The sequence below is a fragment of the Octodon degus genome, unplaced genomic scaffold (assembly GCF_000260255.1).
Source record: "Octodon degus isolate 3935 unplaced genomic scaffold, OctDeg1.0 scaffold00031, whole genome shotgun sequence".
NCBI classification, from domain to species: Eukaryota; Metazoa; Chordata; class Mammalia; order Rodentia; family Octodontidae; genus Octodon; species Octodon degus.
In genome coordinates, this window is record NW_004524607.1 from 14,691,027 (window position 1) to 14,718,817 (window position 27,791).

The following is a 27,791-nucleotide window of genomic DNA, read 5'->3' on the forward strand; positions in this document are numbered from 1 at the left end:
TATATTATAATGGGAGATATATAAATACAAGTTTATACTATGTTAATATTAAAGGTGTAAACCAAATAAGATAGTACAAGTTCATATCACAAAAGGCCTAAGAAATCAATGCTGGTTACTTTAATTTGGAGTAGGACTGTAGTAGTGTAACCACTTATTATTTCCGAAGTTTATTGCTTTTTCCTTTCTTATAGACAGAAAGACAAAAGAACTTGATGCCATAGAAACAAGAAGTTCATTCTATAAATTTCAGGTCTCACAATTTTAACTATAGTATGTGATATAGACAAAAAGCCAAAATTAGATTGCAAGTTTTATGTTTCAGTTTTCCAACTATTTATGTGTTAGTTTTGATAAAGGATACAATCAAGTTAAGCAGCTGGGGGCTATACAGGACTCTCCTTATTTTAGCTAGCATGGACAAAACTAGTTCAACTGAGCCGAAAGACAATCTGTTGTTGGAAGTTTGGCACATCACAAAGAAAGGATCAGTGGAGCATACGCTAGTAGAAAACTAATGAGGGGAATTAGCCTTACGCAGGAAGATGCAGATAAGGGTCACATTCAGTTTGGTTGGTTAAGAAACAAGAAAAGAGCTCTCAATTAAACAGGCCCTATTTTCAGTGAGTACAAAATTCAAGATATAAAAACTTTAATAAAAGCAAGTAACACGTACGGGGAAGTTCCTTGTGGCTTGGTGATGAATTTTAATTGGGAGACAGATGTTAGGACCTCAAACCTGAGGGATATGGCCAAAGAACAAAACTGGGGGAAAAATGTTTAAAATCCTTAGGTGTAACAATATATTATTTATGCACTGAAGTCTTTTATTTTTCTTAGCAGGTTTGAGGTTTTCAGTGTAAGGATCTTGCACATCTCTTGTCAGATTTCACTCTTAAGTATTTCAGTTTTTTGATGCTATCTATATATAGACAGTTGCCTTGGTATGTATGGATATTGGTTCCAGGACATGCCGCACACATCTAAATTTGCAGGTGCTCCAGTTCTTTATACAGGTGGCACAGTATTTGCATATAACAAAATACTTTGTCCCATATACTTTAAATCATTGTAGAGTATTTTAATAATACAGTGCAAATGCCATGTAAATAGTGATACTTCTTTGTTTAAAGTGATAAAAAAATTGTATGTTCAATATAGACAAAAAATGTTTAAACAATTATTTTCAACCAGGAAACCCACAGTTACAGGACAATTGTTAAAATATATAAGTGTGTATGTCTGTGTCAATTTTCAGACTGTTTTGTTAGTAAACAAAAATAGAGTTGATTTTTATATATTGCTCTTGTACCCTATAACATTGTTGATTATCAGCTTTTCAATGGTATTAAAATTCCTACCTAGATGATCATGTCACTTGAAAATATAGATTTACTTTATTTTATATAATTTTGATTTTTTTCTTGCCTTATTGCACTGGCTACTAATGTCAGCATTTATAATTTCTTGCTTTGTGGCTTTGGAATTTTCAAGAAAATTAGAAAAGTTTCACACTTTTTACTGATTGATTGATTCATATAGTTCAAGCTGTACTTAAACTTGCTATGTAACCCAGGCTGGCCTTAAACTCATGGTAATCTTTCTGCCTCAGCCTCTGGAGGCCACATAGCAATTCTTGGGGATTTCAATAATATACATTAGATCATCTCTTGTAATGCTCATTCATTTTTCTTTCTTTTCTTAGTGGTCTTACATAGTTCTATTATGTCTTTTGCTCTCTATTAAATAATAAGTATATTTTCCAACATCTAAATGCCTAATGGCCAATCTGGGACTTTCTCATCTCAAATATGATACTTTATTACCTTTAGAAATTTGGTTTCTGACTTTTCAACACGTTTTTATGTCTACTTAACTTTGATCATATGCAACATAGTCATAACAGCTCCATTGTTGTCGTCTACTAATTCTAAAATCTACAACAGTTTCAGCTTAGTATCTTCCTTATTGTAGGCCATGTTTTCTTGTTTTATAGATCTGAGAAATTTTTTAGTAGAATCTAGACAGTGAATTTGAGTCCTAGCCCAGGCCCGGTGAGTGTGTGGGAGAGCTTCCCGCTACCCTGCGCCGGGCGGACCTATTGGTCCCAGCCCAGGCGCAGCATGGGTGAGACCCTCTTTCACCCCCTTGGGACACCCCCCACCACTCTGCAGCACCTCCCCCACCCCCGCCCACCGAGTAGGAATTTTTGCCACGTTCAGGGAAACCCCAGATCCAGTCCTAGCCCAGGCCTGGTGAGTGTGTGGGAGAGCTTCCGGCTACCCTGTGCCCGCAGGACCTGCCGTCCCAGCCCAGGGGCAGAGTGGGTGAGACCCTCTTCCACTTGCTTGGGATGCCCCCCACCACTCTGCAGTACCTCCCCCACCCCGCCCGCCGAGTAGGAATTTCTGCCACGTTCCAGGAACCCCTAGATCCAGTCCTAGACCAGGTCCAGTGAGTGTGTGGGAGAGCTGCCTCTTCCCCCTACTCTACCTTGTCCTCTCCAGACTCAGCTCAGGCCTGGCATACAGGCCTGGGGTGAAACCCTGCATTGAAATCCCTATAGAGAGTGTAGGGGACAGAACCACCTAGCTAGTCCAGGAGCAGAACATCTTGCCAGAGGGGCACAACAGGTTCACCGCCAAGGGCAGCAGCAGGAAGGAGTTGAGCACAGCAGCCAGACCTAAGCCAGGCACAACTGGATAAATCCAAACTTTGTAGATCTGCACCTGAACTTCAGTAGGTTCTAAGGTTATAACTGCACCACAGATTTACAACAAAGGTCAGAAGACAGTGCTACACAAAATGATAACAAGAAGGAGCAAAATGCAATCTCAGAACCCAAACCCACCCATAACAAGTGCAGAGGACACTAACACATAGACAGTGAATTTTACCATGAATAAATTCTACCTTGTTGAGTACAAAATATTTTGCATGTCTATCAAATATTTTTGAGCTTTGGTCTCTGATAGTGTGAACATCCCTGGAAACAATTTGATCTTTTTTCATCTTGTCTTTTAAGACTTATTAGGCAGAAAAGTGTTTTCTTTAGGCCTAGTATTTTCCCAACATAGACGCAAGGTAATTCTTGGTACTCTGTTCAATATCCTCACAAATTATGAGGTCTTTCAACTTGGCCCATGAGGACATGCATACTATTCATTCCTGTGAGCATGGGAACTAGCACCTCTAATTGTTCTTGGATAACTGTTTTCCTGACATTGAGTAGTTGCTTTGTACAAATGAGTTAAAGAATATTCTGTCAACTACATAAGGGGAAGATCCTCTGGATATCTCCAGAATTCTTTCTCCATGAAATATACTCCTTTCTAGAACTCCACTCTGAGAAATCTAACTACTTTGATCTTCCCATTTTTTTCAGGTCTCTTCAACTGAGGAGGCCCCCACATCCCATATGGATTCTTTTATGCACAATAGTCTGTAAATTGTCTTAAGGTAGTAAGCTAGGGTAATGATAGGGCTCATAATCATTTGCTTCCTGATATCCATAAATTAAAAATGATTCTTTCATATATTGTTTTACAGTTGTTTCAAATTAGAGTTAAAAGTTTGATTCTTGTTACAAAGTATTATCCCCGGCTGCTGGTTCTTAGTGTATGTCAGAAAGAAAGAGGACTCAGCAATTCAGTAATTGGATTAGACTTAAGTTCTAAAAGTTGTTCTCTCAAGTGAGCATATACACACCATATCTGATGTGACCAGATATATATGTTGTCAGTAAGGATATTGTGAGCATGTCTACTAATCCCAAAGGGACAGTCAAACAAAGACCTTTAACTTTCTAGAATCAGATCATGTCTTCTGCAGCATGGAACTATATATACTGAAAAGCAACTCCCTATGAACTTATTACAAACCAAGAGCCTGATCATGGGTATTAGAAAGATCCATGGTTGGGAAATGGGAAATAATCATTACTAGTGAATTTTTATCTGAGTATCATACTCCTATCTTAAAGTAGGCTACTTTCTCAATTATACTAGGGCCTCACCAATGAGTAGAAGAGTTAAGTACCTTGGTTTGGGTTTATGCACAAGTAATTTCAATATTAAAAATGAAGATGCCACATGACAGCCTTAATAACAGGTGATCAAAAAACCATAGTGATTGATTATCCTTTCAAGTAGTCAAAGCTTCAAGTATTAAATTTGATCATTCACATTGAATAGATAGAGGTTTAGGAAAGGATCCCTAGAGAATAAACAGAAAGATACAGTTAGCACTTGCAAATGAGTTGGTTAACAGGAAAGCCACCTGGGAGAAGTACAGCTTTATATTCAGAAACAAAAGTCACGTGTAGATAAATCATTTAATATATAATATAAATATTTTGCTAACACCACAGAGCTTCCTCCTCATGAGATTCTCGGTAACCTGCAAGAAAAGATGACTCACACAGGATTTCATTTAGATTTCTTGGCAACTTATGAAATAGGACATAAGAAATTTGACCAGATTGGAAGGCCTGGGGCTATGAATGAGTCCAATAGCAGTGAATTTTTCTCAGCAAAGCTAATGTGGTATTTGTGCTGTTAGATGCTAAACCCTTCATCATAAGAGATTAATGCTGAAGCCTCATCATGGCCCTCTTTCCTAAGTGGGTCTCTTGATTGTATGATTATATCTGACCTTTCTACCATGGAAGCATGCAATGACCATCCTTACCAAATTCAGTATCTGCTCTGGACATGGATTTGCCATTTTTATTCATTGACTACTGATATAGTCAGGGCTACATTCTTGGGACATATAGAGTACTCAACTGACAAGCATGACACTTCACACAGCATCACCTCAGATCAGTGACGGTTATGGTTTAGATCTATCATGTCACATGGAAAGGAGTTATTACTTTGATGTAAGTGAACCTGGATGGACTACTCTAAAACAATATGGCTGTTGCCACATACTGGGGACAAAGAGAATTCATTGAGGTTTTATTATTTCCAAGATTAGTTACAATAACTTCCATTGCCCAACAAAAGCAAGGTAACTAAAAAGCAAAAATAAAGGGTTGAGTCACTCTACCAGTAAACTATTCAGAGCTGCTGTGAGTAAAGCATAACTAAAATGGGATGGAAAAGGAGAAATAATAGGATTAAACATAGTCTTGCAATGTGTTCAAATGAGAAAAAAATGTCTTGTTTCACTGACTCTCTTGAATAAGATTCTTGTAGAAACTATAGCTATCATCTTGGAGGGAAGCCTTTGATGGACTGGGCTTAATGATAGATACAGATGACACTTACAGGATTAAAGATGAATTCAATGATATTCTTTTTGTGATACCTTTGCCTGAGCCACTACTTTGGGCAGCAGTTGTACAGAACCTTGAATGACTTTATGTTAATGTTGATGACAGGAACTTTCCTCTACCCATGCCTCATATTTCTTGCTTGTGGTGCTGGGATTCTTTGGTACCAAAGTGAGAATGTTCAGTTGATCACTAATACTTGAACAAATTACAAATTTAGGCTGATAACAATAGGGCCAAAATTTATCCTTCAAATACTGGAAATAATAAATGCTTTTTGGTCACCCCTTAGGTTGGACATGGAGATGCATTTCATGAGGCTCCAAGTGGATTTGAACTCTAACCAGTTACAATGGTAATATCCTATTACACCAGTTCCTTCTCCTTCCCTTTCATTGCCCCTTTCTCTATACAGCTGCCTGCATTTCCAAATAAACTACCTAATGGAAACTTGGTCTCAGATACTGTTTTCAGAAGAACTGGATTATTAGACATATATCTGTCTGATTTGCTGTCACAAATGTCTCCATACCCCCACCCCTCAGTAATTTGTAAGGATTACTTAGGCAGGCAGAAATTGGAAAATATTGTAAGGTTATCTGTGCTCACTTTTTTGATGAAATTTTCAATGCTTTTATACTTCGTCCTGGTATATTTGCAGATTATTCAAATATTCCTTTTGTTTTTTTCATCTTTCAATTTTAAATTTATTTTTTTGCAATGTTTCTGAAATTCATTTTGTTGTTATATCTAAAATAACTGTGGTAGATTATCTAGTGGTCAACTTGGAAAATCCATTTGAACTGAGCATGGTGTTAGGTGTGGAGGCCCACCTGAGGATTGTTGCCAGCAACATAAAAAGAGAACTGGAGAGGAAGATGGTGCTATTGCTCCTCTTAGATAAGCTTGTCATGCTGGCTTTCTTTCAGTTGTTCTCATCATCAGAGGAGCTTGCATCTTCACTGTTGCTGAGAAGGGATGCAGTTCTCTTTGGGGGAGCTCTGGCCCCTACTCTGAGCATTGCTTCCTGGCTCTAGTACAGCTCTCTCAACCTGGTAGCACAGACCCTTCATCCCACTGGCACATACTTTTAGCTTCCACCACTGGCCTTTGGGCCTTCCCCGTGCAGAACCTTGATACAGACTTGCATGAGGCCTTGCCATGGGCTTAATGTCTCCAGCTGGACTTGTGCAGAACGCTGTCATAGAATCCAGTCCCTCAGCTCAGTTCTTTGGGTTTCTAGCATGTGGGCAGATCTCTTGCACTGCATTTGACTTTTGGGTGAATATTATAATCTATAAATTATGTGTCCTGTATTAAATCTATTCTCTTGCAAACCCTGACTACAATAATAAGGATCTTATTTGAATGCTGTTTCCAAAGATTGATTTCATTAGTTTGAATGCTCACTTAATTACATATAATTTCATTATTAATTTTTATAGGATTATAATATGTCTCAATGTCTGGAGAGAAAATCTCTTCCTATCAGAGACTTAATGTTTAAAAAGTTTGTTGGAATTCTTTTGTTTACATTTCTGGATGAGTTTTAAAATTTCCTCAAATTGGGCCAGATGAGATAGTTCAGTGGTCTAAGTGCCTTCCTGGTAAGTGCAAGAAACCAAGTTCGATCCCTGGTACCGCATGCCATGTTGGCCCTGGAACCCCCGGCATGCCATGCCAGCCACTGGATATAGGAAGGGTGGTGCATATCTGTAATCCCAACACTGGGGAGGCTAAGGCAGGAGGACACTGTGAGTCTGAGCTGCATAGTGAGACCCTGTATCCAATAAATAAATTTTTAAAAATAAAAATAGAAGAATTTCTTAAAATTATTCACCGAGAGATCTGATTTCTGTTAAAATATCTTAGTGACGAGTTTAATAAAAGACCCACTGATATTAGGATATACTTCTACAATGATTTTAAAGGAAATGACATTTGTAAAATGCTTAGATTTCCTATTTGTGATTCTCTTTTGTATCTTTTGGTAAAGCTTTGTGAGAAATGCCTTCACATAGGTTCTTTTCATTTTCTGTAAAAGTTATTTCCAGCTATTTCATAATTTTTATGGTACTCTAAAGTTTTTGCTTTTGAGAAAACATAATAAAATATTTTTTTGCCTTAACCATTCCTATTTTTGCTGGAATAAATCAATAAACATCCATCAAATTACTACTTCTACAGAATTAAGCCACAGAAACAAGTCTCATAAGAACATTACATAACTTGCACTGGTTTAGTGGTATTCAAATAATCCTACTGTTAAAACAAGATATAGCATCTAGCTTTAAGGATTTCTTGGTGTATGAGTATTCATGCTCTTTCTCACCATCTTTCTCTCTGTATCTCTCTTTCTCTCCCCATCATAAACATTTTGAATGTAAATATAATCGATCCCCACCCATATTAAAAATAATTGATAATAAATGCTTTTGTTCATTTTGTTTTTTAATTTTTATTCATTGTGTTGAGAAAAAAGATAGAATAGTGATGAAACAGTTTCAATACAGGTTAGTAGAACGTTTATAATAATTAATATGTTGCATATTGTTGTCTTCATAATTTGTTTTGTTTCTTGACACAAGGTCTCACTATGTAGCCCAGGCTGATCTTGAACTCACAGTGATTCTCCTGCCTCAGCCTCCCAAGTGGTGGGATTACAGGCATGCACCAGCACATCCAGCTTTAATAAATGTTTTTTTTTTTGGGGGGGGAGGACAAATACAAACCTACCTAATGTACCTTAAGACCACCTCATAAATTTGGTCAACTGCACTATTATTAATTTGCTCATATAGTCATCTTTGCTTAATATAGGTCTTATTATGAATATGAAATATAACATTTGAAACTCATTGAAATCCACTGTGTAATTTGTAACATAAGCAACAAGGAAGAAAATTATTTTTAGCCAAAGCTGGAAAAGCAAAGGTATATTATTTTTGATAAAGTTAACATTTCTATAACTGGGACTAAAAAAGAAAAAATAGAAGCTCACTCTTAGGTAGGAAACAAGGTACCATTTTCTGAAATATCCATGTTTTCCAATTTGAGACTTAGAAAGGTCTCATGAAAGTTAACATATCACAGCGGAACGTGCTTATTGGAAGGAAGTACATGAAGAAGTAATTTGAAAAAATAGCATGAGATTTTTAGACAGGTTTTATATCTTGAAAAAATAATGACAAAGTACTATGGATTCTTGATACCCATCTCAGTGTTTGAATCCTGCCGTGAACAGAATATAATTCATCTATCTCAAACCATTCTTGCTTCTGAATGACCCATTTCTTCTTATTGTGTTTCCAATGAAACAGCAGTGCAGCAGCTCTGTTATTTTAATGGCTCATCTATAATGAGTTGCTTTCTCTGCCTTGCTTCAGTGTAACCAACAATGTTCTGCCTTCTTTCAGATTATCGTGGCATATTTTATAAGAACAGGTAAACTTACTTTGGGAGGAGAAGTGCAAAACAAAACACTTCTTCCTGTAATTTTATAAAGACCAAAATTGTCTATAAGCATAACAAGTTGCATGCATAAAAACAGCAGAGTACAATTAAGCATTTAAAATATAACTATTACACAATTGTTTTAAATATGTACAATGGAATGCAAATAATATCTTTTATATCTATCTTATTAATTTGTAAGAAAAGGAATTCTGAATAGAATTTTGATCTTGTGCCCAAGGCATAGTCCCACAAGAAGGCTTTAAGGGACATAGGCACCTTTTCTCTATAAATTGGCAGAAATTACCAAATTGGCATAGGAAAAGATACCAGGCATGGTACCTAGCAAAAGCGCATGTTCTCAGGTGGTTTAATTTTTTTAAAAAAACATATATATATATATATATATATATATATATATATTCTTGGAAAAAATCTTCCTTTCCACCATACATGCCATGTACCCAACTTCAAAGTACACTCTGACAGATTTTCTGCACCACTATTTTTTTTCACTAGGAAGAACAACCTGATCCATTTGAAACTACACCATCCTTTCTTGAGCAGAAAGTATTATGTATTTAATCTGTATGACAGCCATGTGATGTGGGTTTTACTATACTCATTTTACAGGTGAAAAAAAAGTGACACAATGGTTAATTTCCCCAAAGCCACAGAGATAGTGAGCTGAGTAGCAGGTATTTGAGCGCAAGTGACATACTGTGAAACCCATTACTCACATGTGGTGCTTGTTTCTAGTTCAATCTTTTATTTTTTGCTTTTACATTTCTAACAAACCAAGTCCCATAAAGTCATGCAATAATATTGAAACTTGTTTCCCAGATTCATTAGCTTATTTATGTTTCAGCAAACAGCCCCTTTACATATACTGGAGTTTACAACGCTACTACTGATGTGTGACCAATCTCACTGTTTTGCTCTAAGGTAGGGCACACAGAACCTGATCAAGGCCACAGCATCAATACTAATATACAGCAGAGCTGAGATTCCAATGGAGTACTATTTGGTTCTGACGTGCTCTGAATTACTATAAGAAACTGCTCCCCAAAAGCAGATTTGGCAGGCCCACAAGCTCATCTGCATTAAAGGATGAATAAATGATGGAAATCAAGTGGAGGGTGATAGGAAGAGCAGGGCCAGAGGGCAAATGAAGACAAGGGCTGGTGGGGCAGCGTAGCTCAGCCACTGCCCATGTACTGGCTGCAGAGCAGGCTAGCCAGTCCTCCATGTGGTCTAGAGGGAACAGAAGATAAGAGCTTTAGGAGAAAACTTAAAATTGTCAAATGTCTGTGATCAGTGAAAAATACACATACAATTTTTACCTACACACATTCTGGGAAGACTGAATATGGGACTTCTAATGTAGATGGGGGGGGGCGCTATTTCCCACATGGAGTTGACTGAACCTCCACACAGCCAATTCCTCTTTAATGCACTTAAATACTAGGGTGGTATTGACATTGTTGCTGATTTTGGAGACTTGGACTTTGCCACATGACTAGCTCTCTATCCAAATTACAACTTCACCTTTAATCTAACAATATTTACAGAGAAAAATGGTTAACTATACACACTCTTAAGAAGCTTTCAAACTCTTAAGAAACTAAAACTTGAAAAGCAGTGCAAGAGCTGCTTCCTTTGTGGAGTCACAGCTTAGACCCACCCTAATCTACAACTCTGCTCAGGACCTCTGCCCCTGAGCTCTGCCCCTCTGTTGTACTCCCCCACTGCTCACCAAGTTCACAATATCCCCAGGGCCAGAACAACTCCTGGCACAAGGCAGGCATTTAATATATATGGGGCTTTGCTGCTAAATAACGAGACAGTGCTTATATCTGCTCTCCCATGATGCCATCTTTTCCTGTCCTAGTTTGAAACTGTAACCAGGATGTTTTCTGGTGACTACTCAGAGCTATGGAAGCTACAGAAATAAAGATCTCTATTTAAATATTTATATCCACTAGATAGGAGCTATACTTGTGGGTGGAACTGTTGTCACAGAAAACCAAATTTATCATCTTAAAGTATGTGAATTCTTATATAACTATACCATTTTTTGTCTACTGGCCTCACTGACAGGCTTAGTTTTTCCAAAATAATGATATATACTATTATCAGATGGTAAATCACACTCCAATTATACATTCAAATCTAGTCCTTTAATCCTTAATACATTAAAAATCCCATCCAGTATCTTTATCCCTTGTACAACTGCTATTATACCCAATAAAACAAATATTCTAAACACATAATGAAATGGAGTCTGATTTTCAAGCAATCAATTACTTATATTCGCTGCTGTAGGTGGTGAGCTCACTGTCATTGTGCATCCATTTGAATTCCAAAGGCCAGCTCCCTTCAGCAAGGCAGGTGAGGACAAGGCGATTCCCTTCCAGGTGAATCTGCGGCAGGCCTGGCTCCGTTTTAAAATAAGGTGCAACATCATCTGAGGTAATAAAAACAGAAAGAAATAAAACTGAATGACGTATGCATGAAAATAACAAGCAATGGATTCACAAAGAAGCTGTTTTAATAGATCTAATTTTAAAAAGTCAAAATTATGGCTATTTGGTCAATTAAAGAGTAAAGACTTGCTGGCCCACTAGAAATATGTAACAGTCCAGCTGTTATTTCTAAAGCCCAAAAGCTCAATAATACGACAATTTAAAAACATCTAACATGTTTGTATAAGTTCTTTCTATTTATGATTAATGCCACTTATCAAAGGCATAGGCCGGGTAATACCTGCTCAAGCAAGCTGTTGGTTTTAACTGGGAAATCTATTTTCAAAGTTGCAATCAATGTTGTTCAAAGCAACAATCAAGACTATAAAACAGAAATTTCTTCATATAAACATCAATTTTTAAAAAGTGACAAGGATAAGCTACATTGACATGTACAAAAATAACACGACTTGCAATCTAACTTTCATTTCATACACATACATAAGTTGCCTCTTTTAGTGATTTTTCAATGAGATGTAAATCAGAAAACCTACATTATATTTATACAACACATAGTAGAATACTATACAGCTATGAGAACAAATCAGCTACTCTATTCACAGTAACATGGATGAGTCTCACATATACTAGCTGGAAGTTAAATCATTACTTAAATCCAGATAATCTGGCTCCAGAACCCCAAATTTCTACATAGTACAATTCTCACAGAATTGTCATAGAATTCTCAATAGGGGAACTTAATGCTCAAGGATTTATATATACCTTCAAAATTTTATAACTTATTTGTAGAGTTACTAACCTAGATTTTCAAATCATATTACTAAATCTTTAACAAATTAAGTATTAAATGGAATAACAGTGCTAAAATTGAAAATATGTTAAAAATGTAGTTGCACAGGAGACGGTTGCATCTACACTAATACCAAGTACAGTACATAGAGTTTAAATATACAGTTAACTCTACCATATCCACAATTTCCACCTCTGCAGACCAAACCAACCTCAGATAAAAAATCCTCAGAAAATAGGGCCGGCCAGATATCTTAATGGACTAAAGTGCCTGCTTAGGCAGGCTCAGGGACCAAGGTTCAATCCCTGGCATGCCATGCCGGCCCTGCCCCCAGGGCACACTGAGAAAGTGACTGAGACCGGGCATGGTGGTGTGCACCTGTAATCCCAGCACTTGGGAGGCTGAAAATAGGAGGAACAAGTACGATCTGTATAGTAAGGCCTTGTAGATCCTGTACTAAATGCATTTAAAAAAATCCTCAGGAAAAAAATGTTTGTTCTAGACTAAGCATGGTGGTACACACCAAAAATCCCAGTGCTATGGAGAGACTAGGACAGGAAGATTACAAACTAAAGCCCAGCCCAGGCAACTTAGTGAGATCTTGACTCAAAATAAAAGTAAAAAGGAAAGGGGACATAGCTCAGTTCAAAGGACTTGGGTTCAAACTCCAGTACTGCTCCCCCAAAGTCCATACTCAGCATTTGCAGATATTTTTTCTTATAATTCCCTAAACAATACAGGTTATCAACTATTTACACAGCGTTTCCTTGTATTAGGTATTACATCAAATCTAGATTTGATTTAATATGATTGGGAAGATGTGAACAGTGTGAGCATCTGTGGATTTGAGTATCTGCAGGGGTCTCCTGGACCATCCCCCAGCAATAGCAAAGACCAACTACATAGAGTTTGTCTTTTCTTTATCACCATATTTCATCATAATTGGTATATTTTTAATAGCAATCATTTACTATGTTCCATCCATTTATTCACTTAACTACAAAATGTTAATTTGTATTTGTGCAGTAAAAACCTAGAGGAAAGCCATTTTATCTAGTCAATGAAATTGAATGCAGGATCTGTAGGAGTCAAGACTCAGGCAACACTCAGACCCAGTTATGGGAACAAACACAGTGGGTAACCCTGAGAAGTACAAAAGACAGAAAAAACAAGCCTTATTGCAAGCATAGAGTGAGTGAATGAAGCAGGGTATGCAAAGCTCAGATTCTGTAGGGCGATAGCATACATCCTGCACAAGTATCAGCAGCACCTACTTCACATTAAAAGTTTTCTACCATGAGTGACTGATGATATCAGCATCCTGTGAATACTCCATAGTCAAAAGTAACACCAATATTGTGGTAATCATTACTTCTTCCTACAGAAGAAGAGCAGAAAACTTTCAAAATCATTTTAGCTATAATGTAGAAGATCAACTAAATGGGGACTAGAGTGGGTAGAGACCAATGTGGAGGTCACTGCAGGGAAACAGAAACAAATGCTGACAGGCAGCACAATCCCTACTGGCAGCAGGGATTGTAGTAGAAGAGATGGTAAGGAATAAACAACTTTAAAACTATATTTCAGTGGTAAAATAGATTCAGTGATGGAGTGGCTACAGAGGTAATGAGGAATGGGGTGTCCAGAGGAATCATAGGTCTCTGGCCTGCATGATTTTCTGGTCAATAAAACATACACTGATTCTATGTGCTAGGCCCTATAATCAGCACTGAGGATACAAAAAATAAGACACAATCATGATCCCTTAAAAGGTTATGATTTAAGTTTGGCACAGGAACATAAACACATAAGTGTTGGATGTTAAAATAAAATATGACACTTAATTGAGTAGGACCCATTAATCCAGATCCTACTGTGAGAATTCCATCTGTGTCTCTGACATGTGACATATTCTAAGCTGCATCTCAAGTGTATTCTTAGGTTTTGATTGTCAACGGTGTATCCAATTTCCCTTTTTACCATGTACTTCAGCTAAAACCATCTACTCTTATGGAATAAGTAGTGTAGTAAAGCTGAATTGCAATGAGTATAGCTTTGATACCTTGGGATTTATTGAGCTGCAGGTTTTATTAATGTCTTGCCATTTGAAGTCTCTGTAACAACAGAAAAAGAAATGCCACTTGCTAGAGTTCCAGTGTCCTATATGCATAAGTCATAAAAATATATTTCTTTGAAAAGAAAAAGCTCCAAGATAGAACCCCAAGAATTTGAATCTAGTTTTCAAATTGACAGCACATTAAGTTAATATAATATATAATGATTTTTAATTTAAATGATATAATAATTCTATTCTTCATAGAATTCATAGTCAACTAAGCATACTTATGTGAAATACAAAATTACCATGATGACTGCTATAATCTGTAGGAAAAAACTTTACATGGAATACTTTCCTACAGTTTGTAGGCAAATGTCACATGATTTAAATGACTACAAAATTAGGTTAGTGTACATGCTGCTGTTTAGTATACAAGAGGACAAATATTGTCAAAGTGCTAGGATTTTAAGTATCTAAATTAAAATTATCACCTCAAATATTTTAACATAGATTAGTAAACACAGAGAATAAAAGTTACCTTTCTGAACTTAACACTATTTCCTATTAAAAAACACCCAAAAAGATTTGGAGATCTAAAGTGGGCATAAAGATAACAAAACACAAATGCCTTGGAGAAAAAGAGAAAAAAAAAAGAAAGAAAGAAAGATGGATTAGTATTCAAGTGTGCACAAAACCCTTCAAAAGCATTTGATCTTTACAAACTTTATATATGGGACCCCAAAAAGCTTGAAAAGACCTATAAGAGCTAGAAAAGGAGGATGATTGAATTACTTCAAGATAATTAGTAAATTGTGACCTGGGGAAAAGCCAATGGACCACTTAATGCTAGGAGAGGTGTGTATCCATGTTTTAAATAATAAAAGATCTCCCTTTCCTGAGAGAAAACATGGAGAAAGTATTAAATACTTCTGCATTATCACAATGAAATTCTAAGACCCTAGAGTAAATTACCAAAGAAAACTATGAAATTTCTACTTTCACATGCTTTTAAGTAGAACATAAATCATTTATGTATAGAGAGTCGCAATTTACCTGGATAATACAGATTTAAAGTCTATCCAAAGGAGAACAGACTTAATGTTCTCTCAAGACATCATAATGTTAGGATGAAGTCACTTCCCTAAGTAGGCTTTTATGGTTCTCAGATATCATGGAAATGAATTTTTTACTTGTCCAATGCAAAGATAATCTGCTTTTCAAAAAGGGTACCTGATCCATGTGAAAGAGTTGAAGCGATTTCCATGTGGAGTTAAACTTGAGGTTAAGCCTGTCCTGTGGTCCAGCTTTCCTCACATGAGAAAGGGGGAACTTCCTGTGGATTTTAATGATCTGCTTCACAACAGAAAATTGAGACTCTATTGTAACCCTTTAATAGCACAAGGGATGGGAGCCAACTAGTAGGCACCAAGAACACCAAACTCCAAGCTATTCTTGTGACTATTGATGACAGCTTCAGCTAGAACAACTGTCATCTACTCAGTAACTTGTCTTTTTTCTCTATTTTAAAGCAATAATGAAAAATGAAATAATGATGATCAACCTCCACTTAGCAGAAGCATCAACCATACCACAAATAAGGGGAGATCTCAGCAGACAAATCCCACATGATCTGGCAAAGTGATGATGAAATTTATTAAGCCCCTGCAATCAGCACCATCAATCAGGTGAAACTTCAGTGGGGAGGATCTGGAATCACAGCATGAATGGGCAATCAGCTGGAGCAGGACCTTTCATTACTGAACTCTGCTTTTGCCACAGCTACATTTCCCAGGGTGACTAATCTTTCAGTTTAAACCACTAATCTTCCTTTCAAAACTTCTTTTTTATCAAATTCAAACATTTTTGTACCCTAAGCTTACAAATTTACCACTTACAAAAAGTTTTATTTTTCAAATTCTGGTGGGAAACAAAAGTGCAGGCCATAATGGATCATTTGTAAAAAACTCTTCTAAAAAATATGGGTAGAGGAACCCATTTTGGTAAATGTAATCATTCTAATTTCAACTGCTGGCAGTTCATTATGTATACCTATTGAAGCCAGGAATTTAATCTCACAGTATAATGTGCTTTCTTCAGAATAGTAATATTAATTAGAAGTAAATATTCATTTTTCTTCTTTTTAAAGAAAACAGTTACACATTTCAAATGTATTTGAAGTAAAATTTAAATATATTGCTCTATACATTCTACTGTAGTTATCTATGCAGATATGAAAAGTCCTAGTATGGTACTGAGGAAGACTTTCCTGTTCCAGGATGAAGTCTTTTCTATGCCTTAGGATGAGGGAATCCAAGCTGCAGTTTCTGCAAGCACTATATAAACCCTCTGGTGGTTAAAAGGGAAGTGACGGAATGATACAGTCATTCCCAAACTAGATAATTATCATTCCAACAAAGAGTCAGTTCCGTCATCATACCTAATGCCAAGGTTTTATTCCCTAAGTTTGTCAGATATTAAGACTTCAAATATGGTATCATATTCTGCCAATACATTTTTATTTAATTTTTCTGTATGTCACTTTATATATTTCCAGCACCACTTGCTAGATGTAAGTATCAGAAACTCTGGGGTAAAAAATTCCTATAAATGAATAAACAGATCTGATTCCAAACAATCAAAAATCTAATGTATTTGCAATTACAAAACAAAAGAGCAAACTGATTTGCAACTGTCACCTATGTTTCTCAAGCATTTCTAATGGAGTATGATGGCAAATCTAACTCTTAATCATGTGGCACCTGTACAGAGATATCCTGCTACAGTGGTCTACAGGGTCTGTGACCATTATGAGAACACCTCTACTCCTGCCTTCCAGGCTCTACAATCTTCACACAGAAAAGTAGGCCTAAGGCTGAGGCCCATGCTGGCTCCTGCTCCTGTTACAAATGAAGGTACTTTGTCATTCCTCACACATTCACTAGCTCTCCTGGCTGCTGGGCACTGGGCAAAGAGCTGGCCCTGCCTGATGAGCTCATGGTCTACATAAAGAGCTGTAAACAAGCCAAGAGAAAGGTGAGGTGACAGAGGTATAAGTCAGAGCAGTGAGGCCCTCCCACTGGCAAAGATCCTAAGAGCTAAGCTAGGACAGGTACTGGAGGGGCGTGAGTGCCTGGAGTACTGAGAACAGCTAACAAATTTAGCTGCAGAGGGCTAAGGCTCTAAGGTCTGATAGAAACAGATGGGTGGGGCTGGGGGTGTTGCTCAGTAGCACAGTGCCTGTTATGCAAATGCAAGGTCCTGAGTTTGATTCCTAATACTCAAAAGAAAGGGGGGGGTGTGGTGGGGGAGGAGAAGAAAGGAGAAGAAAGGGGAGGGAAGGGAAAAGAAAAAGGAAAGGATTACATTCCTTGGTGCTGCTTTAGCTAAACGGTGGCTTTCAATAGCTCTTGAAGCCTTAAAAACTGTCCCCTGTACCACCATCTTTTGTAACAAATTAGAATTTTTTTTTTTTTCCTGACAAATGCTCTTAGATACTGACTGAAAAGTGGACTTCTGAATACCAGCCTGACTTCTGTTTCTGCTTAGTTAGGCCCTGACAGGGGAGAACAGAGTTCCTATCTTCCCACCCCATAAAAACCCAGGCCTCACGAAAAACTTGCCACATACCACCAAGGACCAGAAGAGGCCTCGCGGGAGCACCCATCACTGCTATCTTGACCTGACACAGAATTTGGGGACCCAGGTGCCAGGACACCTGAGACTAATACTAAAAGGTAGCAATGCCCACCCTTCTTTCTGGTCTCTGTCTCCCTGCTCTTTGGAGGACACCATAATCAGAAGGGGCAAAGCAGGAGAACATTTGGCTCACATATTCCCAGATCTCATCATGTCATTATTTTGTTCTCCAAAGTTTGACTAGCAAGTATATGGTTTCTCTGACTAACTGGTCAATGTAACTATCAATATTCTCTTGGTATTGGAATCTATGCATGTAAAAATAAGAAAATCTTAGGCAGGGGCCCTAAGGTTTCCACTAAACAGTACTGCAAAGAGTCTGCTGTGGCATTTAGTCAGGGGGAAGTCCCACTGATTATCTCTGTTTTCTCTGTAATCAATGTGAATTAACTGTGTATTTAAGGGAATTAACTGTGTATTTATTCATGGGATAAACCTGGTCTTTCAGTACGTCCCCCTAAGAAGCCATTCAGGCTTTCAGTGGCACTAACCTACAGTGGAAGATGATGATAGAAACATAAATGCTTGTATTTATGTGCTGGTTTGTTCCAGCTCTGCACACATCTATTTCAGTATATAAATTAGTAATAAAAGACAGTGGGATGAAAGCAATTCCTTATTTCTCCAAACTCAAGTAAGCTTCTAGCTCTCTGATATTTTACTTCAAAGTAGAAGTGTGCTGTTATGGTTTGTATGGCTTAGACTAAGAAATTATGACCAAAGAAATAAGAAGTTATCAGAAACAACTAACATTTTTCCTAAACATATGACAATATTTCTTTCAAAGAATCTTTCAAATAACCCTATAAGTCTAACTCTATTTAATAAAAGGCCAAAGTCCAAGAAAATAAATTCAAATATAATATGTTTTTCTCTGATGTTTAGTTTATGCCACACATATACTCAGATAAAATCTGAGGTTCAGGAGACAACAAACTGGTGACAATTCCTTTAGGCAAAGGCAACTACAAGTGAAGGAAATTCCTACAGACATCTCAGTTTAATCAGATAAAACCTATTGATTTCAGTGAAATTACAAACTGTTAGGATTTCTAAAGGAGAACTCCTATGGGAGGATAGCTTAGAGCAAAGACTGTGGATCCGTGGATTCTAATCCCAGCTCTATCATCCCCAGCTCTGAGATTATGGGTGACCCATGCTCCCTCCTATATCTGGATTTCCCACTCAAAATAATAAAACCAATTTCTTCGAAAGCAGGAAAACCCCTTTGAAATTTTTATTTTAAAAAATAGGGAAGAATGTAAAATAGCTCACTTTTTATTTAAGTGAGCTATTTATTTCCACTATGTGTTATATTAGAAAGTTACATTTTGAGCTTTCAAACATTGATTCATTCATTTAAAGTAGTAATACTGAAGTCCTTTTACGTTAACCGAAAAGATTTCTCTATGAAACATTTAAAACAAAACAAAATTCTAATGAGTGGCACTGTTTCACATTATTTCAATGATTACCTTAATAAAAGACAATTTGACCTCACACATACGTCTGCATTTAGTTTTTGCAATATACTGCTTCAGTTGAAGGACATGGATAAAATACAGTCTCACAAAACACGTAGTTTGAAACATGAGAAGAAATGTGATACCCTTTTCAAGTAACTCAGTTATTTTTGTTGTTGACACTATACCAAAATTGTGTGTCACTTTTGTAAAGGTGAGTTATAATAATGTAGGATCTGAAACCTTACCAGAGAAACTTTAGTATCCTATTACATTAAAGTCTTTTGATCTACCTTGTACTTGACCTTTTATACACACATGACTTTGTTGGATCACTGAGTCTTGCAGGTCTTTCTAATGTTGACATATTTCCTTATGCAATGTAAAAAATATCACATGTTAATATCTTCCTTAACTTACAGAAATCCTTAAATATTAGGGAAATGTCACTCTGAGAATTCCACATAGATTTCTAAAATTCTAGCTTGATTTTTATCACTAGCCAAAAGAATTATCAGTTCCCAAACCCTTCACCTAAGAAACAGACTTATTTCACTCATTTTCAAGAAAATGCTGCCAAATTCCTAAGTTTCAATTATGATAGTTTGTCTGTCAGTCACTACTTCAAGTAAAAATGAAGTGCAAAGAAAAAAGGAGCCCATTGGGCTACCAGCTAAGAAAACTTTATAAGGACTTTGCCTCAAAGCAACTATCACATTTTTGCATTCATTCAAAGTGTTTTTTTTAAAAAAAATGTTACTTGAATTTGGACACAGAATATTAAAAGGCATTTATTAGAGTCAAACTATAAGTAATAATTTTTACTACTTTATCAAGGATAGTCTTAAAGGAGATGGATTTTTTTAAATTATAGGTTTCTGGTGAGGAAGAAACATATCAACCAGTATAGTCTGTTATCGCTGTCTTGATATGTACTCAAATGTCAGAAGTTTTCTCATGTTTGCTTTGGTATCATCAGTAAAACCTCAAGCAGGGGAAAAGCAAAAAGTCTTTTGTATTACTAGAAAATGCTTCTGACCTTGTGATCTCTCCTGGCAAAGGGTCTCATGGCTGCCAAAGGTCCCTGGATCACACCCTGAAAAATTCAGCTCTGATGGTATCAAGGGGATTGAATTAGTTACTATGCACAAAATGCTCATGGCCATGCCTGGCACAGAAGCACAACACACCTGTTTCTATTAAAACATCTTGCCATAGAAGGAAATTGCATCTTCCTACAGAACGCTGAATCTTGAACTTCATCCAGAACACATTTACTTTTGGCTTTCTAAATAACACACATATAAATCAGGCTACAGCCTTAAATGTCAATAACTATTAAGAACAAAGAAGTTGTTCAGTTTAAAGAAAAACAGGTGTTCCTATTTTCAATTATTTCAGAAGTCTGGACAACTCTAAATATTGACTCATTTATTCTTTCATTCAACAAATACTCATTAAATAACAACAAGGAATTCTATGCCTAGAGTACAGATGTGAGTTTAAAAAAACAGTAAAATTCACACCTTCATGTAACTTACCTTCTAGCTCAAGGAGATAAATAGTGAACAAATAAGGAAATATATAGAACAGTCTGGCTTAAGCCCACATTTCTTTTGTATAAATTACTTTATATGTGCTTGATAAATCTGAAACTGACACTGGTATAACATGAAAATTGGAGTGATTTAGACATAACCCCCCAAATATTAATGTTACTACATTATCATAAATAAGCTCTTATGATTTATTAAAAAGCAAGCTTTACAATTATAAGGAAACAACAGCTGCAGTAACAGCATAACTACTTTAAAAACAAAAAATTAAAAGGTCATTTCTTTGTTCACTGCAAGTAGTAGCTGGTTTGAGCACTTCAAGAACCACAGTGCTTTCCATATAGCACATATTAAGAGAAACTGCAAGTGCTAATGAGTAAGTACAGAAGGCTCCTCTCTCTGTAGCAAAACAGAAAATCAATGGAGAAAGTTACTACAAGTATTTTTATATATTCTGATCGCAAAATTCCATAGGTTTTGAATGGTCTGCCCCAACACGTTTTTTCCCAAAAGTTCTGTTATGTATTGTATGATTTTACAGAACTTGGAACGTTTTAGGAATATGTATGGAAGAATAAGTGAAATACATATAAAGAGAATGATGCACATAAGAGAATATGATATTTTGTCAAAGATATGAAACATATGTTAAGTAATATTAAAAGTAACTCAATTTGATAAGGTAAAATTTAAATATCCTAGTAGGCTATGTTAAAAATAAATCCAAAAATAAAATTTTTAATTAACTAAAATAAGATTGTAGTTCTGCAATAATTTTATTCTCAAATTTTTAATTTTTACTTTTTTTATCAAGTACACTCAGTTGGAATGTTAAATGTAGTTATATTCTCATACCTAGTGAAAATTACTATAGAAGAGAAAATTAAATACTGGGTTACTTTTTCATTATTCAAAATAAGAAAATGCCCTAGTAAACATATAACAGCATCAGTACCCTAGAGGTATTCTTTTTAACTAATACACTGTACTTTAGTTTTCTCTCCAATAAGAGTAAAGGACACTCTGAAAGTCACACACAAAAAGGCCTTGCAGCCAATGAAGGAGATGAGACCTGAAGTTGCTCATTGATGCCTGTACACATTATTTTTATTTAGATCATCTTTTTCCTTAAAAAATATTCTTTACTGGGCCAGGGAGATAGCTCAGTGGCATAAGCACTTGTCTAACAATCACAAGATTCCAAGTTCAATTCCTGGTAAAGGGGGCCGGGGAGATGGCTCAGTGGAATAAGCGCTTCCCTGGCAAATGCAAGTGCTTGAGTTCAATCCCTAGTAAAATAAATAAATAAATTCATTCTTTACTTAGAGCACAATTTTACAGACTGATCTACAAATGTTTCTTCCATTTATGTATTTGGTACAGGGTCTCGCTATGCAGCTCAGACTTGTTGTGATCCTCCTGTTTTCAGCCTCTCTCGCACGGGGATTACAGGCATGCACCACCATGTCCAGACTCCATGGCTGACTCAGGGCTCCCAGGACAGGGCCCACATGGCATGCGAGACTAGAGAACGAACCCTCATCCCTGTGCTTGCCAAAACAGGTGCTTAGTCTTCTGAGCTATCTAGCCAGCCCTACAAATGTTTCTTACAGTGAGACACACTACCTAAATTTTCACTGTTTATCCTTCTGGCATATTTAATTGTTCTTACACATAACAACACCACAATATAGAAATAAATTGCATGATGGTCATCACATCTATTATATACATATGTTTCTCTTCTTTTTTTTTCAAATTCCTATAGACCACTCATCAACACAGACCACATTTTCATTTATACAACAAACAAGAACAAATTAAAAAGAATTGATCCCTAGAGTTATGCTCTGCTCTGGTCATAATCAAAATTAGAAATCAATAACAAAACAAGCACAGAAAGTCTCCAAATACCTAGAAGCTGAATAATATGCTTTTGAAAATACAAATATCAAAGAACAAATGTGAAAGGAAATTTTAAAATACAACAGAATGAAAAAAGCATACAACATACCAAAATAAGTGGGATGATGCAGCTAAAGCAGTGCTGACAGGAAAGAGTATAGCACTGAAATGCTTGTACTAGAAAATGGAAAAAGTCTCAATTCAATAACCTAGAATCCTACCTCAAGAAATAAAAGGAAATTGAAATAAATGTGAAGCAAGTTAAAGAAGAAAATAATGAAAAACAAGATGAGAATCAATAAAATTGAAGATAGAAAAATAATATAGAAAATCAATGAATTAAAACAAGCTGCTTCTTTGGTAGGAGTGACCAAGTGATATATTTCTAATCAAGTTAAAAAGAATAAAAAGAGAGATAACATGAATCACCAATACTAGCAAAGAAATAGCAGAAATACAGATTTTGCAGCCATTAAAACAAGGATACTGCAAACAACTTTAACCTCATAAATTTGACAACTGAAAAGGTATGAACAGACTCAGTGAAACAGTTCAGCACACTAAGCACCTGCTTAAGCAAGTATAGGGATGAGGGCTCAATCCCTGGCACCACATGCCCCACAGCCTCTGGCCCTGCCCTCCAGGTGCAGTAAGCTGGCCACCAAGACCAGGCGTGGTGACGCACGCCTATAATCCAGCACTGAGGAGGCTAAAAACAGGAAGATTACAACAAATCTGAGCTGTGTAGTAAGACCCCATACCAAACACATAAAAAAAAAGATATGAACAAATTCCTGAAAGTCTATCTACTAAAGTACATCTAAAATAAGATAGACAGGTGATGAAGTTGCTGCTGCCTTTTCCAGATCTGAGAAGCATACACCCCGATGCATGCCCCACGTGCATTCCTGGTTCCTTTTGGTTCTAAATCCAAGATGGCCAGTCTCAAGGGTCAGCTGATTGTGAATCTCCTTAAGAAGAAAAAAGTGCCCCAGAATAAGACCTCGGTTGTTGGGCTCAGTGCCGTTGGCATGGCCTGTGCCATCAGTATATTAATGAAGGACTTGGCAGATGAACTTGCTCTTAATGATGTCATGGAAGACAAACTGAAGGGAGAGATGATGGATCTCCAACATGGTATCTTTTTTCTTAAGATAGCAAAATCATCTCTGGCAAAGACTATAATGTAACTGCAAACTGCAAGCTGGTTATTATCACCGCTGGAGCACACCAGTAAGAGAGAGAGAGAGAGAGAGAGAGAGAGAGAGAGAGAGAGAGAGCCACCTTTATTTGGTGCAGCGTAGAGTGAACATCTTCAAATTCATCATTCCTAATGTCGTAAAGTACAGTCCTAACTGCAAGTTGCTTGTTGTGTCCAACCCAGTGTATATCATGACCTATGTGGCTTGGAAGATAAGCGACTTTCCCAAGATCCATGTTATTGGCAGTGGCTGCAACCTGGATTCAGCCCGGTTCCGCTACCTAATGGGAGAAAGGCTGGGCATGCGCCCACTGAGCTGCCATGGCTGGATCCTCAGAGAGCATGGAGATTCCAGCGTCCCTGTGTGGGATCTCTGATGTTGTGAAGATGACTCTGACTCCTGAGGAAGAGGCACATTTGAAGAGTATGGATACCCTTGGTCGATCCAGAAGGAGCTGAAGTTTTAAAGTCTTCCAGTGTCTCCATGTCACTGTCTAGGCTATAGGAGGGCTTAGTGAGAGTTGTGCCAGTTGTCCATTTTATCTGATGTGTACTCTTAAGATAGCCTGGGGAAAACATCAGTTTCCAAAAGTTAGAAGTTTAAATGGTTCACAAAACACCACAAGTCTGTCCTGATGCTGGATGGTGCTGCACTTGTAGTCCTGGTTAGTATGAAGTAGCCCAGCATCTAAGACACCTTGCTGCACAGGCTCCAGTTACTCTTCAAACATGTGTGTTACTTGGTTATGCAGCTTCACCCACCAAGCCTTGTCTGACATTTCCCCAGTTGAACACAACCTGGGATCCAGTGTACAAATCTAATATTGCACGTCTTGTGCATGATAGTTTTAAAGGATTTTATTTTGTATATTATACATATATATATATGTACATATATATATATATATATATGTATTGTACATTGCCGTATAATGAAAAAAGTTCTACCTGTGAACAGTGCAACCCAGTGTCACACCAACTACCATACCAAATAAACCTTGAACAGTGGCTACTGTTTTAAAAAAAAATAAAAATAAGACAGAAAGCCTGAGGATTCCTACAAATTAAACTTGTCACTTTAAACCTTCTCACTAAAATAAAATCTTTTAGATCCAGATGGTATCAATGTAGAATTCAACCAGCATTTAAAGTGGAGTTAAAATATTCTCTAGAAAACATTTCTCAGGTTATGTTCGAAGGCTAGTATTACTCTGACTTAAAATCCTTACAAATACAATATAAAACAGAAAATTGCAGACCACAGACTTAGACACATCAACTATCTCTCACAAACTTAGACACAAAAGTCCTGAACAAAATATTAGCAAATCAAATCCAGTAATACATTACAAAATTATGTTCTATGACTTAATGTAATGTGTCCTAGATATGTAAGGGCATGGTTTAACATACAAAGAACAAAATCATAAATCCCCCATATCTGTAGAATAAAGAAAAAAATTATGTGATCTATCACATGAATTTAGAAAAATGGCAAAATCCGAGACTCATGACTTAAAGAAAACTCTACCAAATTAGAAATAGAATTTTCTCAATCTAATAAAGGTCAACTAATCAAAAATCTACATCTAACATCATACTTAACGGTTAAAAACTAATTGTTTTTCCCAAAATTTGGTAGCCGGTAGAATGTCATCATTCTACTAGATGTATTATAGAAAGAATTATGACCCTAAGACAAAAAGAAAAAAAATGAATAGAAGTTTACACAAACACAACTCTCCTAAATTTGCAAGTGAACTATACAAGCCTCCATGATCAACACAGAGAACCAATTACATTTCTATAAATAAGCAGTGAACTAGTAGAAAGCAAAATGAAACACACAAGACCATTTATAATCACTCCAAAGAAAATAAAATACTTAAATACAATCTTATGCTGAAAATCATAAAATGCTGATTACAGAAATTAAAATTTGAAATTGGGGGAAATACATATGTTCACAGATTGAAAGACTTAATAAAGATATTAAATCCATATAAAACACACATAAAGTAAATGGATTTCCTATTAAAACACCATTAATATTTTTTGGACTTCTGCAGAAGATTATCCTAAAATGTATATGGAAAGACAAAGAAAGAATATCTAAAGCAATTCTGATAAAAGAATAAAGTGAGAAGAATTATTCTTCCTTTGATATCAGTATTTATTATCCAGCTACAGCAATAAGGGCAGTATGATGTAATACTAGGGTCATGCTTGGAATGCCTGTCATTCTGGTCTTCTAAATACATACTGCTTGTCATTTCATACCAATTACTGGTATACTGTCTCTCAAGTAAATGTTTGTTTTAAAAAAGAGTAATAAATGAAAACAAGAGACAAGAAAAAAATGTCAATAGGACTGTCCTGCTACAATGCTGTATATGGTTAGATTTATAAATTTCCATGTAAAATATGTAATTGTTTATTCCTTTTTAAACTATTTTTAAATTTTCTTCTTCTTTTTTTCTTCACATTCTGTAGGGATTTAAAGTTTAATATATCAATACTTGATGGAAAATACCTGTTCCATGTTATCTCTAAGATGTTTGATATTCAGACAGATAGTGAGGTTAAGCTCAACTGCCTATGTTATAGGGTAATAATATCATTAAGCTTCTCTTCTGGAGGCTAAACAACTTAAGTTTGCAGTTCTCTTAAAAATCACAGAAAAAGAAGGGCTGCAAGGACAGCCGAATTTTGGCCCTAGCCTTTCAAGGTCAGTGAAAACTCAGGACATAGGAGAACCTGTACTATAATATCCTGTAACTCAGTTGTGCCCCAAATTTACTCATCAAGGAGATTATGAGGCCACAGAGGAAAGTGATTGATGGTGTATAATGCACCTAAGGAGAGTCAAATGGAGAGAAAACATTCTCTCAGGCTTTCACAGAGAGCAAATTGGTCAGGCAATGGCCATGGTTCATCCACATGGCTGACACTGACAAAGGATCTACAAACTGTGGTACAGGGTTTCAGGGGAAATCCTGAGGGGATTTGACTGACCTTATCACATATAAAAGTTACATTTCTTGTTATATAGGTCTTTATTTTGGTCTTAACCATCCAGCAGAAAAGTATAAAAACGAGGTATAAAAAGTAAAGCCATATTAATATGCTGAGCTGTAAAAGGCTCAAATCAACAACTTCTGACATTGCCAGTCCTATGATAACCCACTATTATTATGGACTACTGGACTATATTGGATTATTTTGTTGAATTCACACACCTATAATATTTAAATGGCAATGGAATACCCATCTCTGACAAAACTAAAAAAAGGGGATGCAAATGAAGGACTATTTTGTGTCTGTATATACAAAATAGGATAGATATACAGCTACTTTCTCTTCAATGAAAAGAAAAATGTGTACTAATAGTGTTTGGGCAGGATATCATATCTGCATCTTGTACTATGAATAACCACTACAAAGACAACCATGTGCAATGTATTAATTATTGAAACTGTCCTACTAATCGGTTTTGAAACTGTATCATTGCTATTCGTTTCTTAATAAAATTAATAAAAATAAATAAATAAAAACATATGGTATTGGCAGAGGAATTAAATAGTAAAGGAAATTGATGAAAAGTCAAATGCAAGCACAGCCAACTGAAATTTGACAAGAGAAGAAATGAAACTCTGCCTAATCTCCATACCTGATATAAAAATTAACTTAAAATGGGTCATTGACTTGAATATAAAAACATAAAGGTATAGAAAAAAATCAGGAGAAAATATCTGGAATCTAGGACTAAATAAAGAGTCTTCGATATGACCCCAAAATTATAATGTATTAAAACAAAACAATCAAATTGTCAGTCTGAGCCTTTGTTCTGCAAAAGGCATTAAGAAGAGGCTGAAATGACTGGAGAAAACAGGATTTATATATA

The 27,791-nt window shown here is 36.3% G+C and overlaps 1 protein-coding gene across 2 annotated transcripts in view; it reads right to left on the bottom strand.

Annotated features, from left to right (window-relative positions):
* The window catches only part of Sdk1 (sidekick cell adhesion molecule 1), a 986,062-nt gene that overhangs the window by 581,428 nt on the left and 376,843 nt on the right, over positions 1-27,791 (bottom strand). For both annotated transcript variants that reach the window (XM_023713416.1, XM_023713415.1), the window contains exon 2: positions 11,039-11,198. In XM_023713416.1, coding sequence (XP_023569184.1) covers positions 11,039-11,198 — 160 coding nt within the window. The remainder of the gene's footprint in view (positions 1-11,038; positions 11,199-27,791) is intronic.